This window comes from Acomys minous (genome assembly GCF_964271855.1).
Source record: "Acomys minous genome assembly, chromosome: 10".
NCBI classification, from domain to species: domain Eukaryota; kingdom Metazoa; phylum Chordata; class Mammalia; order Rodentia; family Muridae; genus Acomys; species Acomys minous.
The window spans coordinates 52,811,947-52,836,544 of NC_140491.1; the positions used below are offsets into that span (position 1 = coordinate 52,811,947).

The window sequence follows — 24,598 nt, forward strand, 5'->3', positions numbered from 1 at the left end:
TACTAATGCTCACAGCTACAAGAGTTCTTAAGACTATGAGCTTATTTACATACTTAAAATGATTTAGTAAGTTTAGTTAATGCATCTGAAAGTTTGCTCCAAAAATCACATACTCCTTGAATTTACCTTCTTTGTAAGTGATATATTTTGCTAGGTACGGCAGCTCCTGTGTGTGACCCTAGGGCGGGGAACCTGCAGTGGTAAGACTGCCGTGAGTCGGAGGCCAGTCTTTACTAGGCCATCCTGGGCTATCGAGTGGGTCAAAAATATGAAAGTCAACTAAAAAAGAAAAAGTAGGGGTAGAAGAGAGTTCAGTTGGTAAAGTCCATGGAGCTGAATACCCAGAAGCCATTTTTAAAAACTCAATGTGCTAACATGATCTGTAACTCCAGAGTCTAGCAACCTGGAAAGTTCCAGGACACAAAGAACCTGACTCAAAAAAAAAAAAAAATTAGGGCTGGAGAGATGGCTCAGAGGTGAAGAGCACTGTCTGCTCTTCCAGAGGTCCTGAGTTCAATTCCAAGCAACCACCTGGTGGCTCACAACCATCTATAGTGGGATCTGGTGCCCTCTTCTGGCCTGTAGGTGTACATGCAGATAGGGCACTCATCTACATATAAGTAAATAGATATATCTTAAAAGAAAAAAGGTAGATGATAACAAAGGAATAACACCCAAAGCTGTCTTCTGGCTTCCATACAGGCACCTTCACACACACACAAATAGAATACACAAAAACAAACAGACAAACAAAAAAGAAGAAACCTAAAACAGTGCGATGCACTGTCTTCATGTCATAACAAAAAGGGAATAAACAGGAAAAAGTAGTATACTATAAATGTGAATTGCTTTGTGCTTAATTCAATTTTTAAAATTCTAAATATAAAATAAGTATTTTATATAAAGTTGGACTATGAAAAAAGTAATATAATCAATGTTGTATCAAAATTTGTAAAAAGGCCAAGAAGACGGCTCAGTGGGAAGGGTGCTTGGTGCCAAGCCTGAAACCGGTTCCTACCAATCATCCTTTGGTGGCCATACTCGTTGATGTGGCACATGCTCACCTGGCACACTCCTGCTCATGGAGAGGGACAGCGCAGGCTCAGGGCTAGCCTGGAAACCGCTTAGTCTGACTCAAGATAACTTCTAAAAGGGCTGCAAACAAGCTCAGCGGTTGAGTGCTCCCTGGCATGTGTGGTATGGTAGGTGCCCTAGGTCCAGCCCTCCCCAGCAGGGAGACAGTGGGGAAGAAAGCTGGCGGGGCGGATGAATGCTGTGGTGTGTGAACCTTAGATTAATAGAGCTGTTATCTACCAAAGCTAGAGGTGCAGGAAGAAAACCTCAGAGATGACAAAAATGTTTTGTATATTCATCAGGTGATAGTTATATGGTACACTGTTTGTCAAAACAAGTAAACATTTACTATGCATGCAATTTACTGTATAAGGAACACACAGAACAATACAAATTGTCAACCTGAAGCATACTGAGATATATTCTGATTTTTAAATATTTATATAGCAATTATATTCAAATAGTTCTAAAATACACCTGTAATCTCATTAATAAAGTTTGAGAACTTTGGGCACTGAAATTTACTTTCCAATGTTTTATGTTAATAGATGTTAGTTCTAGCTGGGTGTGGTGGCACACGCCTTTAATCCCAGCACTCGGGAGGCAGAGGCAGGCGGATCGCTGTGAGTTCGAGGCCAGCCTGGTGTACAAAGTGAGTCCAGGACAGCCAAGGCTACACAGAGAAACCCTGTCTCGAAAAACCAAAAAAAAAAAAAAAAAAAAAAAGATATTAGTTCTAACTTTTAAAAAATATGCCAATTAATTTTTAAGAATGAAAAAAACTCTCCAAAACTTATAAATAACACAAGCAAGTCATATATTAGGTATTTTGTTATTCATGCATAGATGACTCTGACTCCAGGGTTTAAGCAATTATTGTGTGATGCACCCCTCTAACGTATGGTAACTGATAGACATGACCAGCAACCACCCTCTCATGGCTAGAGGCAGCGTCAGCATTAAGTCTCTCCTAGCAAACAACCAGCCTCCTACCCTGCAGATTCTCCGGGCTCCTCTCCAGCATTCCGAGCAGTACAGTTTTCAGTTTCTGAAGAGCAATTCCTTGTGGAAGCTATACTATGTCTTCCTTAAATACAGAAACAGACATACACAGAAAGAGGGGTGGGTTAGCATTTCTAGCTGAGATGGATGGTTACACGGTAGACACATGGTTTCCAAGGCAGTTAAGATGGTATCTGTCGGGACCAGGCAAAGTGGCGCACACCTTTAATCCCAGCACTCGGGAGGCAGAGGCAGGCGGATCACCATGAGTTCCAGGCCAGCCTGGTCTACAAATGGAGTTCAGGACAACCAAGGATACATAGAGAAACTCTGTCTTGAAAATCAAACAAATAAAAAAAAGATGGTATTTATCAGGTGGCATCTCTCACCTTAATATTCATATTTTAAAGACATATGGAAGAAACAGGTAGAAAATGAATCATAAACTGCTAAAGTTACAGTGAACATTTTCAAAAGACTGTGATGTAGTACTCCAAACTAAGTCATGGGTTCAACAGCACAGCATAGGCTTTTCTTCCCAAAGGAAATTTCTGTTTTAATATTCTGACTGCTGCTGAAATGAAAGTAACTGGTTCTGAGGGCTTCTAAAGCCTGCGATTTTCAAACGTAATTCCAGAAAACATCTTTTCAACTTTGTCACTGTGTTAATTGAATTTCTGTTAACTGCAGTAAAGACTGTCTGTAAAAAAAAAAAAAAAGATGATGTAAGATGTGAGCAGGATTCTCTAAAAAAATTTTTTATGTAGCCTGGCATGGTAGCACATGCCTATAATCCTAGCAGTTGGGAGGCAGTGGTAGGTGGATCTCAGTGAGTTCTAGACCAGCTTGGTTTATTATATAGTAAGTTCCAGGACAACTAAGGCTACATAGAGAGATCCTATCTCAAAACATACAAATGAACAAACAAAATAAAATTTAAAAGTGGCCAAACATGGTGGTGTATTCCTTTGTCCTAGCACTTGGGAAGATCAGGAGTTCAAGGTCATCCTCAGCTACGCCACAAGTCTGAGGCCAGCCTGGGGCACATGAAACTTTGTCTCCAAAAAAAGAAAGTAAATGTAAAATTCATAGGTCAGAGCACAGCTGGACTTACAACTTGACTTTGATGTAGTTCTGGGAGAAGAACAATCTGTTACTCTTTAAGTGGGAAATCTACAAATAAACTATGAAAACAAGAGAGAAAATGAAATATAAATTTGCTACAAAGCAACTATGTTAAATTCGTTTAAGATACGTAGTGAAGACTAGACATCTAGTGCAGCTGGTAGAGGGCTTGTCAAGCACGAGTGGCTCATCCGCCGGCCCTGCGACAGCTGGGTGTGAGGATGCAAGCACCTCTCAGCCCCTGGAGCCGGGAGGCAGGAAACTCAGAAGCTCAAGGTCATTCTCAAGTACACAGTGAGTTCAAGTCCAGCCTAGGGCACATGACACCCTTTCTCCAACAAAACAAAACAAACAACAAATAAACAGTACGTGAAAAACTAGGTTGACAAACTGAAGTAAATAAGGTATAGTCAACATTTTGTTATGAAATATTACCTAACCTATACATTTACAGTTTTTTGAGAAACAACAAAGACGATGGAATTTTTTAACATTGACGAAGATAAAAATACTAAGAGCTTTACACAAGTGTCTGTATTAGCTTTAAATTAAGAAAGGAAGGTTGACTACAATGTACAAAATGTAGACTTTTTTTGTTTTGTTTTGTTTTTTGTTTTTGTTTTTTCGAAACAGGGTTTCTCTGTGTAGCCTTGGCTGTCCTGGACTCACTTTGTAGACCAGGCTGGCCTCGAACTCACAGTGATCTGCCTGCCTCTGCCTCGCAAGTGCTGGGATTAAAGGCGTGCGCCACCACGCCTGGCCCAAAATGTAGACTTTCCGTAAGGACAAGAACTACCTTTCATGTCACAGCCTTACCTGCTTTGGAGACTGCATCTTGATCCACTGTCTCCTGGCAGTCTCCTTGCGTGTCCAGAAGGGAAGACTTTATGTAGGTGGCTAGCGTCTGGACAGGGCCCTCTCCAGCAGCCAGTAAGGGGCTGTACTGATTGTCCACAGGTGAGCTCCCACTGCTCTTCAGCTCGTCAAACCTTTTCGCACACTGCAGTGACATAAAACGGTAAAAACTGAGGTAAAGACAAACAGAACAAAACAAAAATCCAACCAAACAAAACCACTCTGTCAAAAACGCTAGAGTGGTACTCCCTGTGCTAATCAAAAAAGATTTTAAAGTACATACTGATTTTATACCTGCTTACTATCTTAATACATATTATCATTGAGTAATATAAGAATAACCATGAATGATAATCTTCAGTCAATAAAATTTAATGTATATTGTTGAGTGCTCTAACTTATAAGAGAGAAGAGGTATTTATTTATAGTTTTGAGTAGTCAACTTCAATAATTAAGGTTATATAACTATGTATAAGGCAAAATGAAAACAATTAATGGAAAAACATATTTTCTTGCCTTCTCTTTGAAGATGATTTATTTATTTTACTTAGTGTGTATAAGTGTTTTGCCCACTGCATGTATGTATACCATGTGAGTGCTTAATGCCCACAGAAGCCAGGAGAGGGTGTTCTGTCCCTGGGGTGGGGTTATAGGTGGCTGTGAGCCTCTGCCTGAGTGCTGTAACAGAACCTGGTCCTTTGTAAAAACAGCAAGTGCTCTTAACCATGAACCATCTCTCCAGTCCTTAAAGATACTTTTCTATGCTTTTTTTGTGATTATTAATTTGTTGGGGAAACACAAACAAAATTTGTATTTCTATATGTAAAAGCCTGCAACTTAATTTTTTTTCTCCTTTAAAAGAGTAGAATTTTTTTTTTAATGTGTTTAATTCAGGGCTGGAGAGACAGCTCAGTGGTTAAGATCATTGGCTGCTCCTTCAAAGAAGCCAGGTTCAGTTCCCATCACCCACAGCAGGTCACAGTCATCTGTTAATTCTAGTGCCAGGGCCTCCAAGGCACCAGGTACACAGTGCACACACACATGCAGGGCCTCCAAGGCACCAGGTACACGGTGCACACACACATGCAGGGCCTCCAAGGCACCAGGTACACGGTGCACACACACATGCAGGGCCTCCAAGGCACCAGGTACACGGTGCACACACACATGCAGGGCCTCCAAGGCACCAGGTACACGGTGCACACACACATGCAGGGCCTCCAAGGCACCAGGTACACGGTGCACACACACATGCAGGGCCTCCAAGGCACCAGGTACACGGTGCACACACACATGCAGGGCCTCCAAGGCACCAGGTACACGGTGCATACACACATGCAGGGCCTCCAAGGCACCAGGTACATGGTGCACACACACATGCAGGGCCTCCAAGGCACCAGGTACACAGTGCACACACACATGCAGGGCCTCCAAGGCACCAGGTACACGGTGCATACACACATGCAGGGCCTCCAAGGCACCAGGTACACGGTGCACACACACATGCAGGGCCTCCAAGGCACCAGGTACACGGTGCATACACACATGCAGGGCCTCCAAGGCACCAGGTACACAGTGCACACACACATGCAGGGCCTCCAAGGCACCAGGTACACGGTGCATACACACATGCAGGGCCTCCAAGGCACCAGGTACACGGTGCATACACACAAGCAGACAAAACATGCACAGACATAAAATACTTTTTTAAAAAAGATTTATTTATTAATTTATGTATATGAGCACCCTATTTGCACATACAGCTGCATGCCAGAAGAGGGCCCCATATCTCATTATAGATGGTTGTGAGCCACCATGTGATTGCCGGGAATTGAACTCAGGACCTTTGGAAGAGCAGACAGTGCTCTTAACCTCTGAGCCATCTCTCCAGCCCATAAAATACTTAAATAAACAAGGCAAAAGATGCTTAACTCAAAGGAACCATGAGTATATTCTCTTGAAGAAGACTGGAGATTGTTTTCATCAGCCACATTTTCCTTTTGCAGGCATCTGTTATCAGGTGACAATATTAGCAAGGAAAATCCTTGGCTTTTCTTTTGTACTGTGTTTCCACTAGGAATAACACCTAATTCTCTCATCTGTAAGTATTAATCAGGTCTGACGTTTCTTTGGAGATCAAATGAGACTGGGTATGTTATGGGTGCTACGGCCATACACTCACCCTAGCCTGGAACTGGGGATGAGGCCAAGGTCTGATAGTTCCAGGAAAGTCACTACACAGCAGCCCTCGCCCTGGTGAGACCAGTTCCACCCTTTAGAGGGAAGAAACTCATGGAGGATCTGATTTGTGACATTACACTTTCTTTTTCTTCTCTTCCACTGAGTATCTCGGGCTTTTGTTATTATGTGCTGAGGATTATCCCAGGGCCTCCACGTACTAGGAAAGCTCTCTACATATAAAGATGCCAAAGTGCCAAGGAGGCCACAGAAGGTAGCAGAACTGATGGAAATAAACTTATCTCAGACTAGGCCACACCTAATGGTAAAGATGACATCATGGTCACAGGGGAGGCCAAGGAGTTTTCCTAGAAAGTAGGGGTGACAAGCTACAAAGAAAGAAGATAAGTTTGAACCCTTTCCCCCTTCATTCTGTCCTTGTCTTACTCTTTGCCATTTGAGAGAAATGTTTTCACTGTCGCCCACTTGACGGCAGAGCCTCCTAAGGCCGTTTGGATACTGTGGTCCTGTGGTCTACTTGGAGTCCATGTAGGTAACATTTTAAGGCAGATCTACCCTGCTGGGTTTGACTTGATATTCATATATACTTTTTAAGGAAATAAAGGATAGAGATGGCTGTTCTTAAGTTTTGAGTTATATTTGAATTCTTTGTTTTTATCTCACGTACAAAACCATTTTTTAGGCCACACAGAGAAACCCTGTCTCAAAAAACCAAAACAAAAAAACAAAGACAAAAGACAATAACAACATTTTTTACTCAAATAGTTTTTGTTGTTTTTTTGTGTCAACCTAGTATTTTGTAAAAGATGGGATGTTTTACCATGATTTTTACTTCAGTGACATTAAGACAAATTAGAAGTCCTAAATTCAAGTAACAAAACAAAACAAGAAGACCCAACACTGAAATTAAATAAGTCAAATAAAACAATCGGTGGAACTATTAGATATTGTAATCCCAGTTCTCCAGAAGCTGAGGCAGGGGGATCTTCATGAGTGCCAGGCCAGCCTGGGCTACACAGTGAGTTCCAGACATGGTGGCACAATCTTATAATCCCAACATTTTGGAGGTTAAGGCAGAAGACAGTCCAGCCTGGGTTATGTTGTAACACACACACACACACACACACACACACACACACACACACACACACGGACAGAGAGAGACAGAGACAGAGACAGAGACACACACACACAGACAGACACAGACACAGAGGAGAGACAGACAGACAAAGAGAGGCTAAAGTCTGTGATTCTCTAACTAGTGTCTGTGAATGAATTCCAAGGCTCTATGCTTTCCCTATAAGAATTCTTAAACGTAAGTTTGATTCTGAGTATAAAATTAATAAAGTCAACTATGTTGTCAAGATGACTAGGCTATCAGTATTTCAGAGCCCAAACTCTTTATAATTTAATTTTTACCAAGAAATACTTTAAGCGTTCATCACAGCAGGATGGTGGTGCTGCAGGCCCTGAATACCGGCACTTGGGAGGCAGAGGAAGGTAGACCTGCGTTGAAGGCCAGCCTGTGTTCTTACATTATTTGCCTTCTCTTAGCACTAGTGCATTTTTCCTCTACTAAGTTCTCTTTTTATTTCTATCTTTTTCCCTTAGTGATGGACATTTTAAGAATCCTATTTATTTATTGAGACAGGGTAGCACTGGCTGTCCTGGAACTTGCTCTGTAGACCAAGCTGGCCTCAAACTCAGAGATCCACTTGCCTCTGACTATCAAGTGTTGGATTAAATTAAAGTTCCAGAGGATCTGATGCCTTCTTCTGGTCTCCTTGGCACTGTTCGCATGCAGTGCACAGAAATTCAAAACATTCATACACACAAAACAAAATAAATATAAAAAGAATTTTTTTTTCACTTAGATGTTTCTTTAAAGCTCACATTTAAAGATCATGAGCCACAGGACACGGGTATGTGTGTGCGTGTGGTGTGTGTGCGTGTGGTGTGTGTTTGTGTGTGTGTGTGTGTGTGTGTGTGTGTATCCTGTTTTTAAAGTGCTGCTGTTGTCATCTTTTGTTTCTTAGGAGGTATCTGGGAATCGTTACTCACCTCCTTAGGTGTTAATCCAGGCATAAGCCTTGCCACAGTTTCCCAGTTGATGGTCTGAGGGATTCCAATTAATGGATAAAGGATCATGTCCAATACCATTTGGTTATTATTGTTCAGGAAATTGTTGTTTTCTGGATATCCACGACTCATCTTTTAGAGCTAGAAACAGGGAAAACATAGTCAAATTTACATCTGAAATTCAGATATCCCCAGAACATTGCAGACTAGTTATAGTCCATTCCTGAAAATGACCTGCCACTATATAAAGAAAAAAAAAATACAACTGACCTAAAACAAACACAGAATATCCATCCAAAATCTCTTAAAACATAAAAGCTTTGGCTATTATGACTTGAAAGATGGCTACGTATAAGAATGAACAGATGGATTAAATATGCAATAAAACAAAGAATTGAGTTTCGACTTTGTTTTGAGACAGGGTTTCTCCGAGTAGCCCTGGCTGTCCTGGACTCACTTTGTGGACCAGGCCAGCCTTGAACTCTCAGAGATCTGCCTGCCTCTGCCTCTCCAGTGCTGGGTTTAAAGGTGTGTGCTACCACTGCCAGCTGGCAGAGCCTTAGTGGCAGACTCCAAGTAGCAAACATTTGGGTGTTTTGTCTCTGCTATGTTAAATTTTTTCCAAATAAAATGTGTAGGAAAAGTTGGATATACTTTCTTTTCTAAAAAACTCACTAAGCATGCCTGGTTTATAGACTGACTATTCATAGATAATGTAATCAAATTGTGAAGAAATCAAAACATGTAGCTTGCTCAAAGAATTATAACTTCAGGTGGTGCACACCTTCAGTCACAGCACTCAGGAGGCAGAGGGAGGCAGATCTCTGTGAGTTCGAGGCCAGCCTGGTCTACAAAGTGAGTCCAGGACAGCCAAGGCTACACAGAGAAGTCCTGACTCAAAAAAGAAAAAAGAAAAAAAAAGAATTATAAATTCATTCTGTGCCTAAGTCATTCCCTCCTGTTTTTCCCTGAATGAACGTTCATGGCACCACAGCTGAGCATACTGAACTTTTACAGACATAATAAAATGAAACCGCCTGGCAACTTAGCATAACAGCTAATGTGTCTGTGGCTATTAAGCTGTGTGTGTGTGTGTGTGTGTGTGTTTTATTTTTTGAAACAGGAGTTCTCTGTGTGTGTTCTGGAACTTACTCTGTAGAACAAACTGGCCTCTAACTTTGCCTCTGCCTCCCAAGCACTGGGATTAAAGGTGTGCGCCACCATGTCTGGCCCAAGTAGTGTTATTTTTATGTTTGAAACAGTTTTTCTTTGGAAAGTTCTTTTTCAGCCCTTATCTTCGGAAGCAATGAAACTAACCTGATTGATAGAATGGCAGAAAAACCAAGAGCCAAGATGGAGTCACACCATGGAGAGGCAGAGGAGCCAAGATGGAGTCACACCACGGAGAGGCAGAGGAGCCAAGATGGAGTCACACTATGGAGAGGCAGAGGAGCCAAGATGGAGTCACACCATGGAGAGGCAGAGGAGCCAAGATGGAGTCACACCATCGAGAGGCAGAGGAGCCAAGATGGAGTCACACCATAGAGAGGCAGAGGAGCCAAGATGGAGTCACACCATGGAGAGGCAGAGGAGCCTGTGCTAGCTCTGAAAGAGGAGCTCCTCCTAATTTTACAACATAAGGAAACACATTTGGAGGAGTTAAGTAATGTATTCAATGCCATAGACCTAATAAGATACAGACTAAGGGGTCCCACGACAATCTAAATCCAAGCTCTTTCCATTCTATATAAGGGCACGGCACGCAGAGGTAGTGAGGTGGAGGTGAGGGTTTAGGATAGGAAAGGGCAGTCTCCAAGAGACTGTAATGCCAGTTATGTTCCAATGAGACAACTGTGAAAGCTCTGGCTCCTGAGGTGAGCTGGGGATATTACAAAAAGGAAGGAAGAAACTATCCATCCCAAGCTAAAATATTTTAGGAAGCCCTCTATGTCAGTGGATTTAAGACACACTACTTTTCTCAAGCATTTGTGAGTACCCAGCTAGGTGTCAGGCATTACAGATCAAGTTGGAAGCTACAATTATAGGAGAACACACTGGTGAAGGCTTATGGCTTCATGATTATAGTTTAACTGTCATTAGGTTCTGGGTTAGAAATACCTCTTCAAACCATAAGCCGTGCTGGGGAAAACCATGGCATAATGTAGGGCAAAGGCCACTCAGGTCTGTTTGAGTTTTGGTGTCATCTCTTGCAGACTAAAAGCCTGAAGCCCGACAGTGCAGAGAGTGAAAGAGACCACTTTGTGAAGTGCTCTGAAGATGAGGAAGCGCTTCACATGTGACACTTTGCAACATGTAAAGACAAGAGGTACTTCCTAGGGCTGTGACATTTACAGTGCCACACTGGAGTGGAAATGCACAAGCAGTCACTAGGACTAGGTAGCTGTTTAAATAAAATATTGCCACAGGACAGCAAACGGCAGCCACAATAACATAATCCTATTTGTTTGCATAAACATTAAAAAGCAACAGTTGCCGAGTAGTGGTGGCGCACGCCTTTAGTCCCAGCACTCGGGAGGCAGAGGCAGGTGGATTGCTGTGAGTTCCAGGCCAGCCTGGTCTAGAAAGCAAGTCCAGGACAGCCAAGGCTACACAGAGAAACCTTGTCTCGAAAAAGCCAAACAAACAACCAAACAACAACAACAAAGCAACAGTTAAGATAATTCACTGTTACTGGGTAAGACCCTGGGTTTGGATCCCAGCACCTAGTGGTTCTTACAGCTGCCCATAAATAACTCATCACGGGGCTATGATGCCCCCGTCTGACCTTCATGGGCACTAGACACATATATGGTGCACACAGATAAATGCAAGCCAGCAAACATACACACACCTAAAATAAAAATGAATAAATATAAACCACAAAAGAAACGCACACTAAAAATCATAGCTTCCAGAGAGATGTACCTTATTGCAGGACCAGTCCAGTGCAGCAGTTACAAGTATAAATTCTCAAGTCAAACTGTGCAATTCTGCACCCTGGTTCTACCATTCAGGCATCATCTAGTTCAAGTAATCTGTGTTTCAATTTCCTCATCTGAAAAACAAAGGTAAAACAGGAGGTAGCTTCCGTATTTCTGGGACGGGGATACTCTGGACAGGAAGTGGCACCTGGCGGTGTGAGGGCTGGGTGTTTGTAGCAGTACTAGTAGCGTTTCTAAGATCCTTAAAGAGATGCATAAAGCAACAAAAACGTAAAATGAAGCATGCTGCCAATGCAAGGTATAACGTGGCCTGTGAATACTTAATCCAGCCTCTCCATCCCCCGCAGTGCAACCAGGGACTTCAGTTGTTTCAGCCTTGAAGGAAAATGGTAACTGCCTTTGAGACTACTGTGAGAACTAAATACCACAAAGCACCCAGCACGGGGCCTGCCATGCAAAACGCGTGCCGCAACTTACTGCGCCGATTGTTTTTCCTTATCCTACTTTCCCCGTTATCGATGTACTTTTCTTCTTCTTCTTCAAGAATTAGTTCAATCACTTAGAGGGCACTGCCCAGCACAGAACTTAATTTTCATCCACCTCGGGTAGGGGCCTCTAACTCATGATCCTCCTGCCTCAGAGCACAGCCATTACAGGTGTGTACTGATGCACTCAGCTTTTATCTTTAATTCTGGAACCTATTCTAAGTTGAAGATTCGCAACTTATGTGGATACGTAAGTATTTACACTATACAAAATAAATGTGGAAACTCAATTTTCAGTGCATAAAACACTTTCTGTATGTACATGGGTAATATATGCATCCCTTTTCTTCACACATGATTTGGAAAGGGGTGTTTAATTATACTCTGTGTGGACCTTAATAGACATTTAGAACCTGGGAATGTGGATGAGTGGGTTCGAGGCCCTGAATTGGGCAGCTAGCACCAAGAAGGAAAAAAAGCAAGAACGCAGGCTACAGTAGAATTCAAGACAAAGGCCCCTTGAATGTTGCTTTTAACTTCCAGACCTACCTACTCCCTGCCCCCCTCTCTTTGAGACGGAGTTTCTCTGTGTAGCTTTGGCTGTCCTGGACTTGCTTTGTAGACCAGGCTGGCCTCGAACTCAGAGACCCACCTGCCTCTGCCATGACGCACGGTTAAATCCCCAGCTCTTAATTAAAATGTCAAGAACGCTGTCTCCATCAAGTTCTTAAAATTTGTATATTTCAAATATGATACTCATTTATTCATGTTTATGGATGATTTAAATAATTTAGCTGTGATTTTTTTTTTCTTTTGACACAACTGAATTTTTCCAATCAAGAGAAAAACTATTCTGTACTCTAGTTAAATTAAGGCACGTTTCCTTTACGGTCTGACTACAGGTATGATAAGTAAGGCACTGACAAGTAATCTTCACTAAAACATGCAGTCTCTCAGAACAGCTGGTGCATGCATGTCATTCTTGGAAAAGGTATAAACGTATATAAAAAAAAACTATGACCAAAAGAAAATATCTGAAGCTCAAAATTATCGGCTCATGCATGCTAAAACACTGTATTTTAAAAGCGTTTAAAGCATAACATTATTTACCAAAAATTAGAAATCCCATTGTTTAACATATTACACTTTAAAAGAATTTATTTTCTTATTCTGGCTTACTCATATGCACAAGTATCTGCTTTTTCAATATTCAATGAAAAGGGGGCTCTTGATTTCCCCCTCCCCCCCTTAGGCAGAGGCAGGAGTTGGGGACAACGGGACAGGTGGAAGGCCTCTGACACCAGAGAGGGAGGCTGTTACCACTGACTCATCCTCAACTACAACAGACTTCCAGACCCTCGCCCACAAGGAGAACTAGGCGGTTAGCCCTGGTTCTGAAGGAAGTAACATCGCTGCCCACCCGGGTAAGCCAGTCGGTCCAACCCCGGGTGCGAGGCTCCCTGCGCGGCGCATCCACGGGGCCCGGATCCCGCGGCGTGGGCGCCGACGCGGGGCGCGGGCTGGGGAGGGGCAGACAAAGGCGTCGGGAAGGAGCCCGGCGGGGACGGCGGGGGACAGCGAGGGCCGGAGTCCGGCGGCCGAGGCTGCGCTCTGTCGCCAGGCGCGCGGGCGGGACGGAGCGGACGGCTGCGCCCGGGCATCCGCGGGCTTCCGGGGCCCCGCACGGCCCGCCCGCCGGGACGGACGGATAGGGCGGCGGCGCTCCCGGCCCTCGCCCACTTCCGACTCCCGGGTAGGCGCCCCCGCGTCTCTCTCACCTCCACAGGCCCGCGGCGGCCCTCACGGCGCCCGTGTCACCTGCAGCGGGCCGCACCGCCCGCGCTCCTCCCCGCGCACGAGCCCGGCTGAGGCCGCGGCTCCCGCCCGCGCCCGCTAGCTGGCCGCCCCGCACTGGTGCCGAGGGGCGGAGCGCCGGCCTGCCCGGCCAATCGCAGGCTAGCACCGTAGAGGACGACCCAATGAGCGACGAGCTCCCGCGGGTGGGCGGGTGCGGGCCGCTCCGGAGCGCTGCCCACCTCTCCGCCACGCCTTGCTCCTCACCCTGTCCCCTCTGGCTTTTCGTCCCCAGGCCTGTCGCAGTGCAGCGTCCCTACCCTCTCAGCGTCCTGTCTCTTAGCAACTAGATCCCCGGGGCTTGATCTTAGATGACCAACGCGTTGTGCGAGAGTGGGATATGTGGGAGATACTGGGAATTCGAATGAAAAGGATGGAGTAGATCTTTGTCATTTTGGTATAGAGCAGAAAAATTATATGCTGGCAGTTGGCTGGCAGTTAAAAACATACTGTAAACTGGAAAGCCAGTGACCTCTCAGATACGTTGTGGGAAATGTCAATCTTAGAGAAGTGAAGGAAGTGGATTGGATTAGAGGCCGGCATGTGAGTTGGTGTTGCCCATCCCGCCTTGGTTTTGGCATGATTCGACCAAAACAGTGTCCACTAGTAAACCAGTGTGCGAGCAGAGAGAGCAGCTCTGAGCAGCATAAAGGAAGCACTGTGCTCATTTTGCAGAGACTCATAGGCTTTCTGCTGGGAGCTGATGGTCCTGGTCTCATTCTTAGGCGAGTGGCTGCCCATCTCCAAGCGTCCAAGTCACCTGAAGCCACGTAAGCCACTCCAACATTTGGATCACGCTAGCATCCTTGCTGGCAATCCCTTACAGAGGAACTCAGCATCCTCACAGACGCCAAAAGACAATCAAGCACACCTTCTAGGAACAGCTCTGCTTTAGGACAGTCGAGGTGGGGAGCTGCTGACAGACGGATGCTGCTACCTATGTCAAGTACCTACTGTTCCTGGCTTATGAAGGCTTTGTGACACCCAGGTTTTAACAACCAGGCTTGCGAAGGGCCCATTTATCAAGTTAATGCACGAAGTAAAGGAAGCCAAGCATCTATGGAGCATTTAAAAATATGTGCCAGGTGTGCATCTACTACCTAGCTTAGTCACCCTTGTAGCACTATGCGGTTTATACAGTTATTCTTTTTTAATAAAATATAAAACAAAACTAACGCTTTAGAATTGGACAAAACAAACAAACAGACAGAAGGAAACGAGGAAGACACAGGAAACAGAGACCCACACGTTCACACACCATAAAAACACTGACCTGGCAGCCATGACGTATGCGCGGAGGACCCGGTGCAGGCTCTGTGCGTGCAGCTTCAGTCTCTGCCAGTCCTTATGTGCTTTGATCATGATGCTATAAAAGGGCCTTGTTTTCTGGGTGTCTTCTGTGCCTGCTGGAGCTTACACTCTTTCTACTTCCTCTTCCATAGCTACCTTGAGCCCTGAGGGGAGAGATTTGGTGGATACATCCCATTAGGGCTGAGTGTCACCCCCCACCTCCTCCCACATAATGTCTGGCTGTGTTTTCTGCATTTTTTCCTATCTACTGCAGGAGCAAGCATCTCTGATGGCTGAGCAAGATACTGTTCTATGAAAATAGCAGAATGGCATTAGAAGCCCTTTGATTGTGACTTAAAAAACAAACAAACAAACAATCCCCACAATAGTTCTTTTTTTATAATTTATTTATTTATTATTATGTATACATTGCTCTGCTTGCATGTACTCCTGCAAGCCAGAAGTGGGCGCCATATCACATTACAGATGGTTATGAGCCACCGTGTGGTTGCTGGGAATTGAACTCAGGACCTTTGGAAGAGCAGGTGGCGCTCTTAACCACTGAGCCATCTCTCCAGCTCCCACAATAGTTCTTTAAAATAAATTTTTTAAAAACTTTCTTTTTTTTAAGAACAGTAGTAGCTTTTACCCTAGGTCCCTGGGCTATAGTCTCAGGTTCTTGATTAACCAAGCAGTGATAGGTACGGGTTCTAGCTTGTGAAGTGGGCTTTAAATCAAATCAGAGGCTCGCTGATGACAAGCTTTGTGCCACCACTAAAATAGCATATCTTTTGGGCAGGACACCATTGTCAACCAGAGGGTTTGTGGCTGGCTTGGTGTTTTTGTTGCTTTTTTTTTTTTTAAAGCCTGCAGAGTACCTTCTTGTACCAAAACCGTAGAAGCCAGGGGTGAAGGCTCTGTGTACCCAGCTGGACTTTCCCATGTTCAGTGAGTTGTGTGGGTGTTTTCAGCAACGAGGCCCTGCTGTCAGTTTGTGGAGAGAAGTCTATAGTCTGGGCAACAGCCTGGGTTGTTTGGGGGAGCCCTATGAGACCTGTTTATCCAGCAACTCAATTAGATGAAACTCAAGTCAGGACTGGAAGCTTGATTTGTCGACAAGGGATGGTCAGGTGGGGCTTTGGCTCCCCAATCTAGGGAGTTCATTTAGATCGCCTTCATGTCTGTGCATGTTTTTACCAAGTTCTCCTATATTAGATTAACATACCATCAAATGGCCCTTAATTTTGCCTTTCTCCCTTGTCCTCCCCTCCCCTTCCCTTCCCCACTAGATCCTCCCAGCCCAGCCCACATCATCCATCCATAACTGTCTCTTTTATGTCCCTTCCTAAGGAGATCTACATATTCCTCCTGAGCCTTACTCTATACCTAGCCTGTATAGGATTGTAGCTGGGTTGTCACTGCCTTAACAGCTAATATCCACATATAAGTGGATACATATCTTTTGTCTTTTTGGATCTGGGATACTCACTCAGGATGATTTTTTCCCCCCTAGTCCCACCCATTTGCTGAAATTTTCATTTTTTTTTTAACTGCTGAGTAATACTCCATTGTGTAAATCTACCACTTTTTTTTTAAAACCATTTCTTTTGTTGGGGGACATCTAGGTTGTTTCCAGTTTCTGGCTAGTATGAGTAGAGCAGCAATGAGCAAGTGTCTGTGTGGTAGGATGAAGTGTCCTCTGGGTATGTGCCAGTGCTGGCTAGTTTTATGTCAACTCGACACAAGCTGGAGTCACTGGAGAGGAGGGAGCCTCAATTGAGAAAACACCTCCATAAGATCAGGGCATGCACACCTTTAGTCCCATCACTAGGGAGGTAGAGGCAGGCAGATCTATGTGAGTTCGAGGCCAGCCTGGTCTACAAGTGAGTTCCAGGATAGCCAGGGCTACAAAGAGAAACCCTGTCTCGAAAAACCAGAAAAACAAACAAATGAACAAATACATCAGGCTATAAGCAGGCCTCTAGGGTATTTTTTATTTTTCTTTCTTTCTTTCTTTCCTCCCTCCATCCCTCCATTTTCCATTTTAGTTTTGAGACAGGGATTTTCCGCATAGCCCTGGCTGTCCTGGAAGTTGCTTTGTAGACCGGGTTGGCCTTGAACTCAGAGGTCTGCTTGCCTCTGCCTTCTGAGTGTAAGTGTTCCAGCTCTGAGGGGAAAGGAGTCTCAAGTGGAGGTTTTGCAGTTCTGAGGGATAAGGTTTTCCCAATGCAAGTGTTACAACTTTGAAGGCAAAGTATCCTGGCAGTCAGGAGCCAAGAAGTACCACAAAGTCACACCGCACAGCAAACGGCACACAAGAGATTTTTTGGGAAAGCCACAGGAGGATGGCTGCCTCTGCTTGGGTGAGAAGCAGCAAAGAACTGAGCAGGAGGCAGGCTTTCTTGGGGCTTTTGTGTGTGTGTGTGTGTGTGTGTGTGTGTGTGTGTGTGTGTGTGTGTGTGTGTGTGTGTGTATAGCTGACCAGGATGGCCTGGGATTGGCGGGACTTTGTGGCTTGATCACGGGCTTTTCCCCTCCCCTGTGGGGTGGAACCTGGCCACTCTCCTGCCTTGAGAGGCTGGAAACAGACCTCACCATCATTAGAGAAGTCTAGGGGAGGGGGGGCAAGGCCCAGCCATTCATGCCTCATGGGATTTACTATGAATGCTGGGACTAAAGGTGAGTGCTACCACTGCCAGACTTAGTATTTTCCTAATTAGTAAGCGGTGTGGGATGGCCCCAGCACATTGTGGATATAGCCACCCTTTCGGTTCTTTAAGAAAGGAACTCTTAAGACAACGAAAGGAACCCTAACTAAGACAATGCCTGTGGTGGCTGTTGTTGGTTGTCAACTGGACTGCATTTGGAACTAAACCCCAAACGGAGGGTACACCTGTGAGGGGCTTTCTGCTTAATTTGAAGTAGGAAAATCCACTTCTAATCTGGACCTTTCAAGTTGGATGACACGCCTTTAGTTCAGATGTTGAGGTGGGAAGCCACACCGTTAACCTGAGCCCCACGCTGAGCAGGAAGCATGGAACGAGGGAGCTTTTGCTCTCTGCCTGCTTGCCCTCGCCTTTCTAGCAACCCATCCCTTCCCTGGCATTAGAGCCGACTTCTTTGGGATTCCAGTGTATACTGAGGACCAGCTGGGACAGCCAACCTCGTGGACTGAGCAACTACAGGGTTCTTGGACTTTCCGCTCACAACCAGCCATTGTTGAATCACTTAGACTGCAGCTTGTACATCATTTTAAGAAATCACCTTTCAGCCAGGCGTGGTGGTGCACGCCTTTAATCCTAGCACTCGGGAGGCAGAGACCTGTAGATCACTGTGATTCCAGGATAGCCGAGTCTACACAGAGAAACCCTGTCTCGAAAAACAACAACAACAACAACAACAACAACAACAACAAATCCCCTTTCTATATATGTCTACATAGATTCACTCTTTAAGTTCTGTTACTCTGAACCCTGACTAATACAATGCCGAAGAGTGAAATATCTGGATCTTGATATTATAATCAATCCATGACCCTGAGAAGCAACCCCCAGTGACTTCCATAGTGGCTGAAAGGTTTGCGCTTCCGCAAGCAATGGCCGAGAGTTCCCCTTACTCTATATCCTTGCTAGCTTGAGCTGTTACTGGTTTTATTGGTCTGAGACATTTTGATGCTCTAAGATGAAATCTCAAAGTCGTTTTGATTTACATATCCCTGATGGCTAAGGATGTGGAACACTTCAAGTGTTCCTTGACCATATGAAGTTCATCTTTTTAATATTTTTGTTTAGATATGTATCCTTTTATTTATTTACTTATTTATTTTATTTATTTGGTTTTTCAAGACAGGGTTTCTTGTATAGCCTTGGCTGTCCTGGACTCACTTTGTAGACCAGGCTGGCCTCGAACTCACAGCGATCTACGGGTCTCTGCCTCCCGAGTGCTGGGATTAAAGGCGTGTGCCACCACCTCCCGGCTAGATATGTACCCTACTTTTAATTGGGTTATTAGTTTTCTTGGCATCTAGTTTTTTAAGTTCTTTATATATTTCGATATTAGTCCTCTATTGGACATAGATTTGGTAAAAATCGTTTCCCATTTTATAGGCTGCTGTTTTGTCTAAAAGATGGTGTCCTTTGCCATGCAGAAGCTTTTCAGTTTTGAGGTCCCATTCATTAATTGTCGATCTTAGTGCCTGCAGTGTTGATGTTTAGTGGCTGGAGAGATGGCTCAGAGGTTAAGAGCACTGACTGCTCTTCCAGAGGTCCTGAGTTCAATTCCCAGCAACCACATGGTGGCTCACAACCATCTACAATGAAATCTGGTGCTCTCTTCTGGTGTTCAAGCACACATGCAGGCAGAATACTGTATACATAAGTCTTTTTTTTTTTTTTAAATCTTTAGAATTCTGAGTGTTTGATGTAGGTCCCTACTTGCTATACGGTGTGGACCTAACATTTGTAAGTCTTGTGGCCTCAGTTTCTTCAAAACAAAAATTTGTTCTTGGGACGTGTCTTTGCGCTCCTCCCAGGTATACGGATAGGGGTTTGTGTCAGATTATTTATTATTGCTTGCCATTGCTATTCAGCCAAATGCTTAACCTATCCCTTAAATGCCTCTATGGAAAACATGTTTTTGCCATGCGCAGCTTATCATGTGATTGCATATAGATTCGACTCACGAGAACTTCAGTTATGTGACTTTAAAAAACTGTCTTACTCTTTTCCCACTTCTTTTTCCCCCTCTTCAAGATGAGGTTTCTCTATGTAGCCCTGGCTGTCCTATAACTTGCTCTATAGGTCAGGCTGGCCTCAAACTCAGAGACCCACCTGCCGCTGCCTCCTGAATCCTGGGATTAAAGACGTGTGCCGCCACTGCCCAGCTCATGTGACCTTTCTTAACCTTAGGAGTATAGATTGTCTGAGGCTCTGAATAAAGTTGGCTATTGCGTGAGACTTTAGTCTGCCTCATTAATTGGCTCCTTTCTCCCAGGTCCCACGGCCTCTAGAGCAGTGACAGAGGTCAGAGAGGATGCAGGGTGTTATTCCAAGTTTCTTGTATCTGCTGATTTTTTTTTTTTTTTTGAGACAGGGTTTCTCTGTATAACAGCTCTGGCTGTCCTGGAACTCACTCTGTAGACCAGGTTGGCGTCGAACTCACACTGATCCACCTGCCTCTGCCTCTGAGTGCTGGGATTAAAAGCGTGTGCCACCATGCCTGGCTCACATTTACTCTTTTGATTAATATGTGGTGAGTAAAATCTTTTTTTCTAATGCAGTATATTTGGTGTTCTGTCTGCTTCTTGTACCTTAATGGACATCTTCTCTAGGTTAGGAGAATTTTATTCCATGAGTTTGTTGAAAATGTTTTCTGTGCCATTGACCTGGGACTCTTTCCCTTCCTCTATTTGGGTTCTTCTTAGCTTTGGTCTTCGCATAATGTCTCACATTTCCTGGGATGTTTTGTGCCATGATTTCAGACTTAACATTTGCCATGACTAAGGTTATCCAGCTCTTCCATCATGACTTCAGTGTCTGAGATTCTCCTGCCCACATCCTGTGTACTGTTGCGGAGGCTTACCTGTGAGGTTCCTGTTTTAAGTTCCTAAAATTTTCATTTCCAGATTTCTGTCAGTTTGGTTTTCTAAATTGATTCGATTTCCACTTTCAGGTCTTGAACTGTTTTATTCTTTACCTGTTTGTGTTTTCATAGGTATCTTTAAGGTATTTATTGATTTCCTCTTTAAGGACCTCAGACATAGTCATGAGGCTATTTTAAGGTCTTTTTCTTGTGTTTCAGCCATGTTACAATGCTCAGGGTGGCTGTGGTGGGATTGCTGGAGACATTCTGTCCTGGCTGTTAATTGTGTTTCTAACCCTGGAGTCTGGACATGTGGTTTTAGGAAGACTGTACTTCTAGGTGCTTTGTGTCTTTGTTGGGTGTATGTTTTTTTCCTTGGTGTTTGTTACCCTCTGGTTCTTAGGAGAGTGTGGTGACTGTGTTTCCTGGTAAGAAAGTCTTCTGGGATCCTGATAGGTTGGCTACTGGGGGTTCCAGGTAAAGTGTGTTTCTAGGAATTGGGAGCTACACTTAGGGGTAGGGATGGGCTGGAGAGGGACTACGGAAGGTCCACAGGAGAGAAGAAAGTAGGGTACTCCACCAAGATTTGTTTAGTGCCCCAGGAATGGGAGCAGAGAGTGAAGCAAGGCCACGCCAGGTGGTCTGCTAGAGCTGGGGATAAGACTGGGGGACTGGCTTTGGAGGAGCTGAGGCAGAGCTGAGGCAGAGCTGAAGAGCTGCGGTTAGCCTACCTGCTTCTCTGGGTGGAGTCTCTGCAATCTCTGTAAACTACAGAGAACTGTGAGACTAACAAGGAACTTCACTGGTCCTGGCCCTGCCCCAGAGCTGGGGACATGGCTGCGTGGTCATGAGCACTAGCTGTGGGTTTGATCCCCAGCCCATGTAAGTGGTTCACAACCATCCGAAACTCCAGGTGCTCTGCTGTCCTCTTCTGACCTTGGTGGGCACTAAGCATGCACATAAAATAAAATGTAAAAAATAAGCTGGAAAAGCTTATGCTCAGTGCTTGGCTAAGCACATAATACAAAGAAGCCTTTAGTCTTCTCAACAACCCATGAAGTAGGATTCTTATCCCTACTTTATAGATGAGGAAAGTGGGGTTAACGGGTAAAACAGCAAAGCTGGAATCCAAACTGAGGCTTGACATAGCATTTTTCTTTCTTTTTTTTTTCCTTTGGTTTTTTGAGGCAGGGTTTCTCTGTGTAGCCTTGGCTGGTCTTGGACTCACTTTGGTAGACCAGGCTGGCCTTGAACTCACAGCGACCTGCCTGCCTCTGTCTCCCGAGTGATGAGATCAAAGGCATGCACCATCATACCCCTCTCTTGATGAAGCATTTTATCTTATTTTTATTTTTTGAAGCATAAAAAGAAAAAAAAAACAATCAGAAGTGAAATATTCTACGCTTGAAAATGTAATTATTCAAGGTAAAAAAACAAGACTCAATTGGATGTTTACGGTAACTTTATTATAATTTAATTCACATTACAGCCCAAATGTAAACCCTGTTCTCACCCTCCCTCCCTTTTCTGCCCTATTCCCCTCCCCTAGACCTCTGATAGGTAGGGTCCTCTTCCCCCACTGTCTGACCACAGCCTATCAGGTCTCATACAGTAACTTTTATTAATTTACCAAACACCTTAATCTTCTCATCTTCCATTCAAACAAACAAACAAACAAACAAACCAACAAACCCCAAAGATCTTGATCCATTTTCAACATATGGAATAATGTCAATTTCAAATTAAGGATTAGGTATTAGAAAGTAAATATTTATAGTACTTAAAAACTTGGGGAAGGAAAACTTTTTGGCCATTTGAATTAACAATGTACTGTGCACATAAGGATGATCTTGAACTTCTAATTCTTCTGCCTCCAATTCCCAGTGCTGCAATTACAGACAGATGTGCCACCTCACCTGTTTACACAGTGCTCCATGTTGAGCCTGGGCTTTGTGACTGAGCCACATATCCAGTGCTATTCTTTTTGTTAAGTGTGTGTGTGTGGCTGTCAGCTTCACACAGGTTCTGGGGACTGAACTCAGGACACCTGGTGTGTACTGAAAGCCTCCTAACTTCTGCACTATCTCACTACTGCCAACTGCTTGTTGGTTATTCAAGGGTTCTATGGAAAAACACACGGAACTACAAGTGGAAAAACATACAAAACTATTTAATACAATGGTTGAGGTGTGTTTTTCCAATGAACTTATGATTTAGTTCTCGTGTATCATACATGGCTGACTAGTTTTCGAAGAACATTACTATAAATTCAAAATATACATGAGCCACACATTATAAAAGTATTTCCCTTTTCTCTGATGAGTTATAAAGTATTTAGGAAGTCTCCCAGGTCTTTTTTTTTGGGGGGGTGAGAATTAGGGTGTATTTGGAATGTGGGATTTTCTGCCTTGGCAGGTGTTTGGGGACCTGCAAGGCAGATTAAGTCTCCCAGGTCTTAAGGCACACATTTTCAAATGCTAATTTCCATTTAAGGCTATGTAAGATTTGTGACAAAAATGTGTTTGCTAACACCATTTTTCCCTAAAATTATATCCCTATTTTCTAGCATTAGTATCTTTTAGTCCCTGTTTTTCCTCGTATCCTAAGAGCACGTTTCTCAGTTTCTAAGGACTAATTTTTGGAAACTAAATATTTCTATTACTTAAAAACCTTAAACAACCCAAAGAAGCAAACCCACTATAAATGATTTCCCACAAGGTAAAACTTAAAAGTTATTGCATATTAAAGCCTGGAAATTGGAAGGAAGTTCTGCTTCTGGCTGACACACACTAAGAGACCTGACGGCCTTACAGGAGAGGGGAGAGGGGAGCACAGGCAATCAGGACCCTGGGTGGAGACTGGGAGACTGGGAGGCTGGGAGGAGGCAGTGAGGGTAGACACCCTTCAAAGTGGCCTCACCATCGGGGCTGGGCTATGGGCTGTGAGCAGAGCGAGGGAGAAGGGCATTCTGGGTTCCCACTCCTGTATAAGACCTTCATAGAGGAGTTTCAAAACGGCAGTGCCCCAATACTATTAATACCTACCTACCAACAGAGGTGAAGTAAGGCCTGTGTGGGGTTCAGTTTCACACAGCGCAGAATTCACATAAATTAACATCAGGGTGCTCATACAGATCGCTGCAAGCTCATATAGAGGTGGACCCTGCGAGTCAGTGAAAAAACACAATCTTCCTCCTGAGAGTTGCAGGTACTGGGGTCCTTCATGGTGTGCTAAGTAAAGGGGGTAATAAACTACCAGGAATGAATGGGAGGCTAAAAGGACAAATTCTAGATATAATGAGTAAAATTTAATTATTAAAAATAAAAATTATGGAAATTAAAAAAACTTCAGCGAAGGAATGGTAGATAAGACACAGCTGTGCAAGCAGGAAAACACACATTTGAAAATTATCCAGAATAAGCTGGGCATGGTGGCGCACGCCTGGAATCCCAGCACTCTGGGATTCCTTTTTGCAACAGTAAATTGACAAAACAAAACCAAAGCCACAAGCAACTATAAAGACAAACCGAAAAGCTTAAGTCCAAGCCACCATGACTCAGCCTAAACCAGTTCTTCCATGTTTCCGCATATTAGTATTTTCTAGTGCTTCCTTCTTCTTACGAAGAGCAGCTGCCTATCGGTACGTAAAGGACTTCCTGGGAAGCAAACATGGCACTGGCTGGCTGTTCTTCCGCTGATTACGCAGGCAGCAGCCCTGCTGAGCCCCCACAGCACCTGCAGCTCTCACTGTCAGATGTGCATCCAAGAAGACGGCGACAGCTCTTGGTGGGAAATCATGAGGCAAATGCTACGGCATCAGAAAATAGAAGGTCACTACATTCACGCTGGCAGCATCCTTGGGACTCAGCATCAGTTTAGATGGTACCCAGGTGCCCATGTGGGACTTGGGAAGAACAAGGGGAATAGTCTGCTATACCAAAGCGGTCTACGTGCCCAATCTCAGAACTCGGAGGCTGTGGATCTGGTCACCAGTCTGCCCAGGGCGCTGTACTCTACAAGACTTTCATCCACGTGGTTCCTGCCAAGCCTGAGGGCACCTTCAAACTGGTGGCTATGCTTTGAAGTCCTGCTGAGCCCAGGTCCCAGGAGCTA

General features: G+C 44.3%; 2 protein-coding genes across 9 annotated transcripts in view; both read right to left on the reverse strand.

The window, feature by feature from the left end:
* SANBR (SANT and BTB domain regulator of CSR) overlaps positions 1-13,670 on the reverse strand; it is a 52,632-nt gene extending 38,962 nt beyond the window's left edge. For 3 of the 8 annotated variants that reach the window (XM_084799748.1, XM_084799743.1, XM_084799747.1), the window contains exons 1-5: positions 13,540-13,670; positions 11,260-11,389; positions 8,317-8,475; positions 4,018-4,201; positions 2,068-2,161 (exon numbers count right to left, since the gene is read on the reverse strand). In XM_084799748.1, coding sequence (XP_084655874.1) covers positions 2,068-2,161; positions 4,018-4,201; positions 8,317-8,466 — 428 coding nt within the window. In that variant the 5' untranslated portion in view covers positions 8,467-8,475; positions 11,260-11,389; positions 13,540-13,670. Of the gene's footprint in view, positions 1-2,067; positions 2,162-4,017; positions 4,202-8,316; positions 8,476-9,651; positions 9,973-11,259; positions 11,390-13,181; positions 13,321-13,539 lie in introns of those variants that run through there. The other 5 variants (XM_084799744.1, XM_084799749.1, XM_084799746.1 and 2 more) reach the window with 5 other exon arrangements.
* Positions 13,671-21,929: 8,259 nt separating this feature from the next.
* Positions 21,930-24,598, reverse strand: part of PEX13 (peroxisomal biogenesis factor 13) — a 30,185-nt gene continuing 27,516 nt past the window's right edge. The window contains exon 5 of the mRNA XM_084799565.1: positions 21,930-24,595. The gene's annotated coding sequence lies outside the window, so the exon portion shown is untranslated. The remainder of the gene's footprint in view (positions 24,596-24,598) is intronic.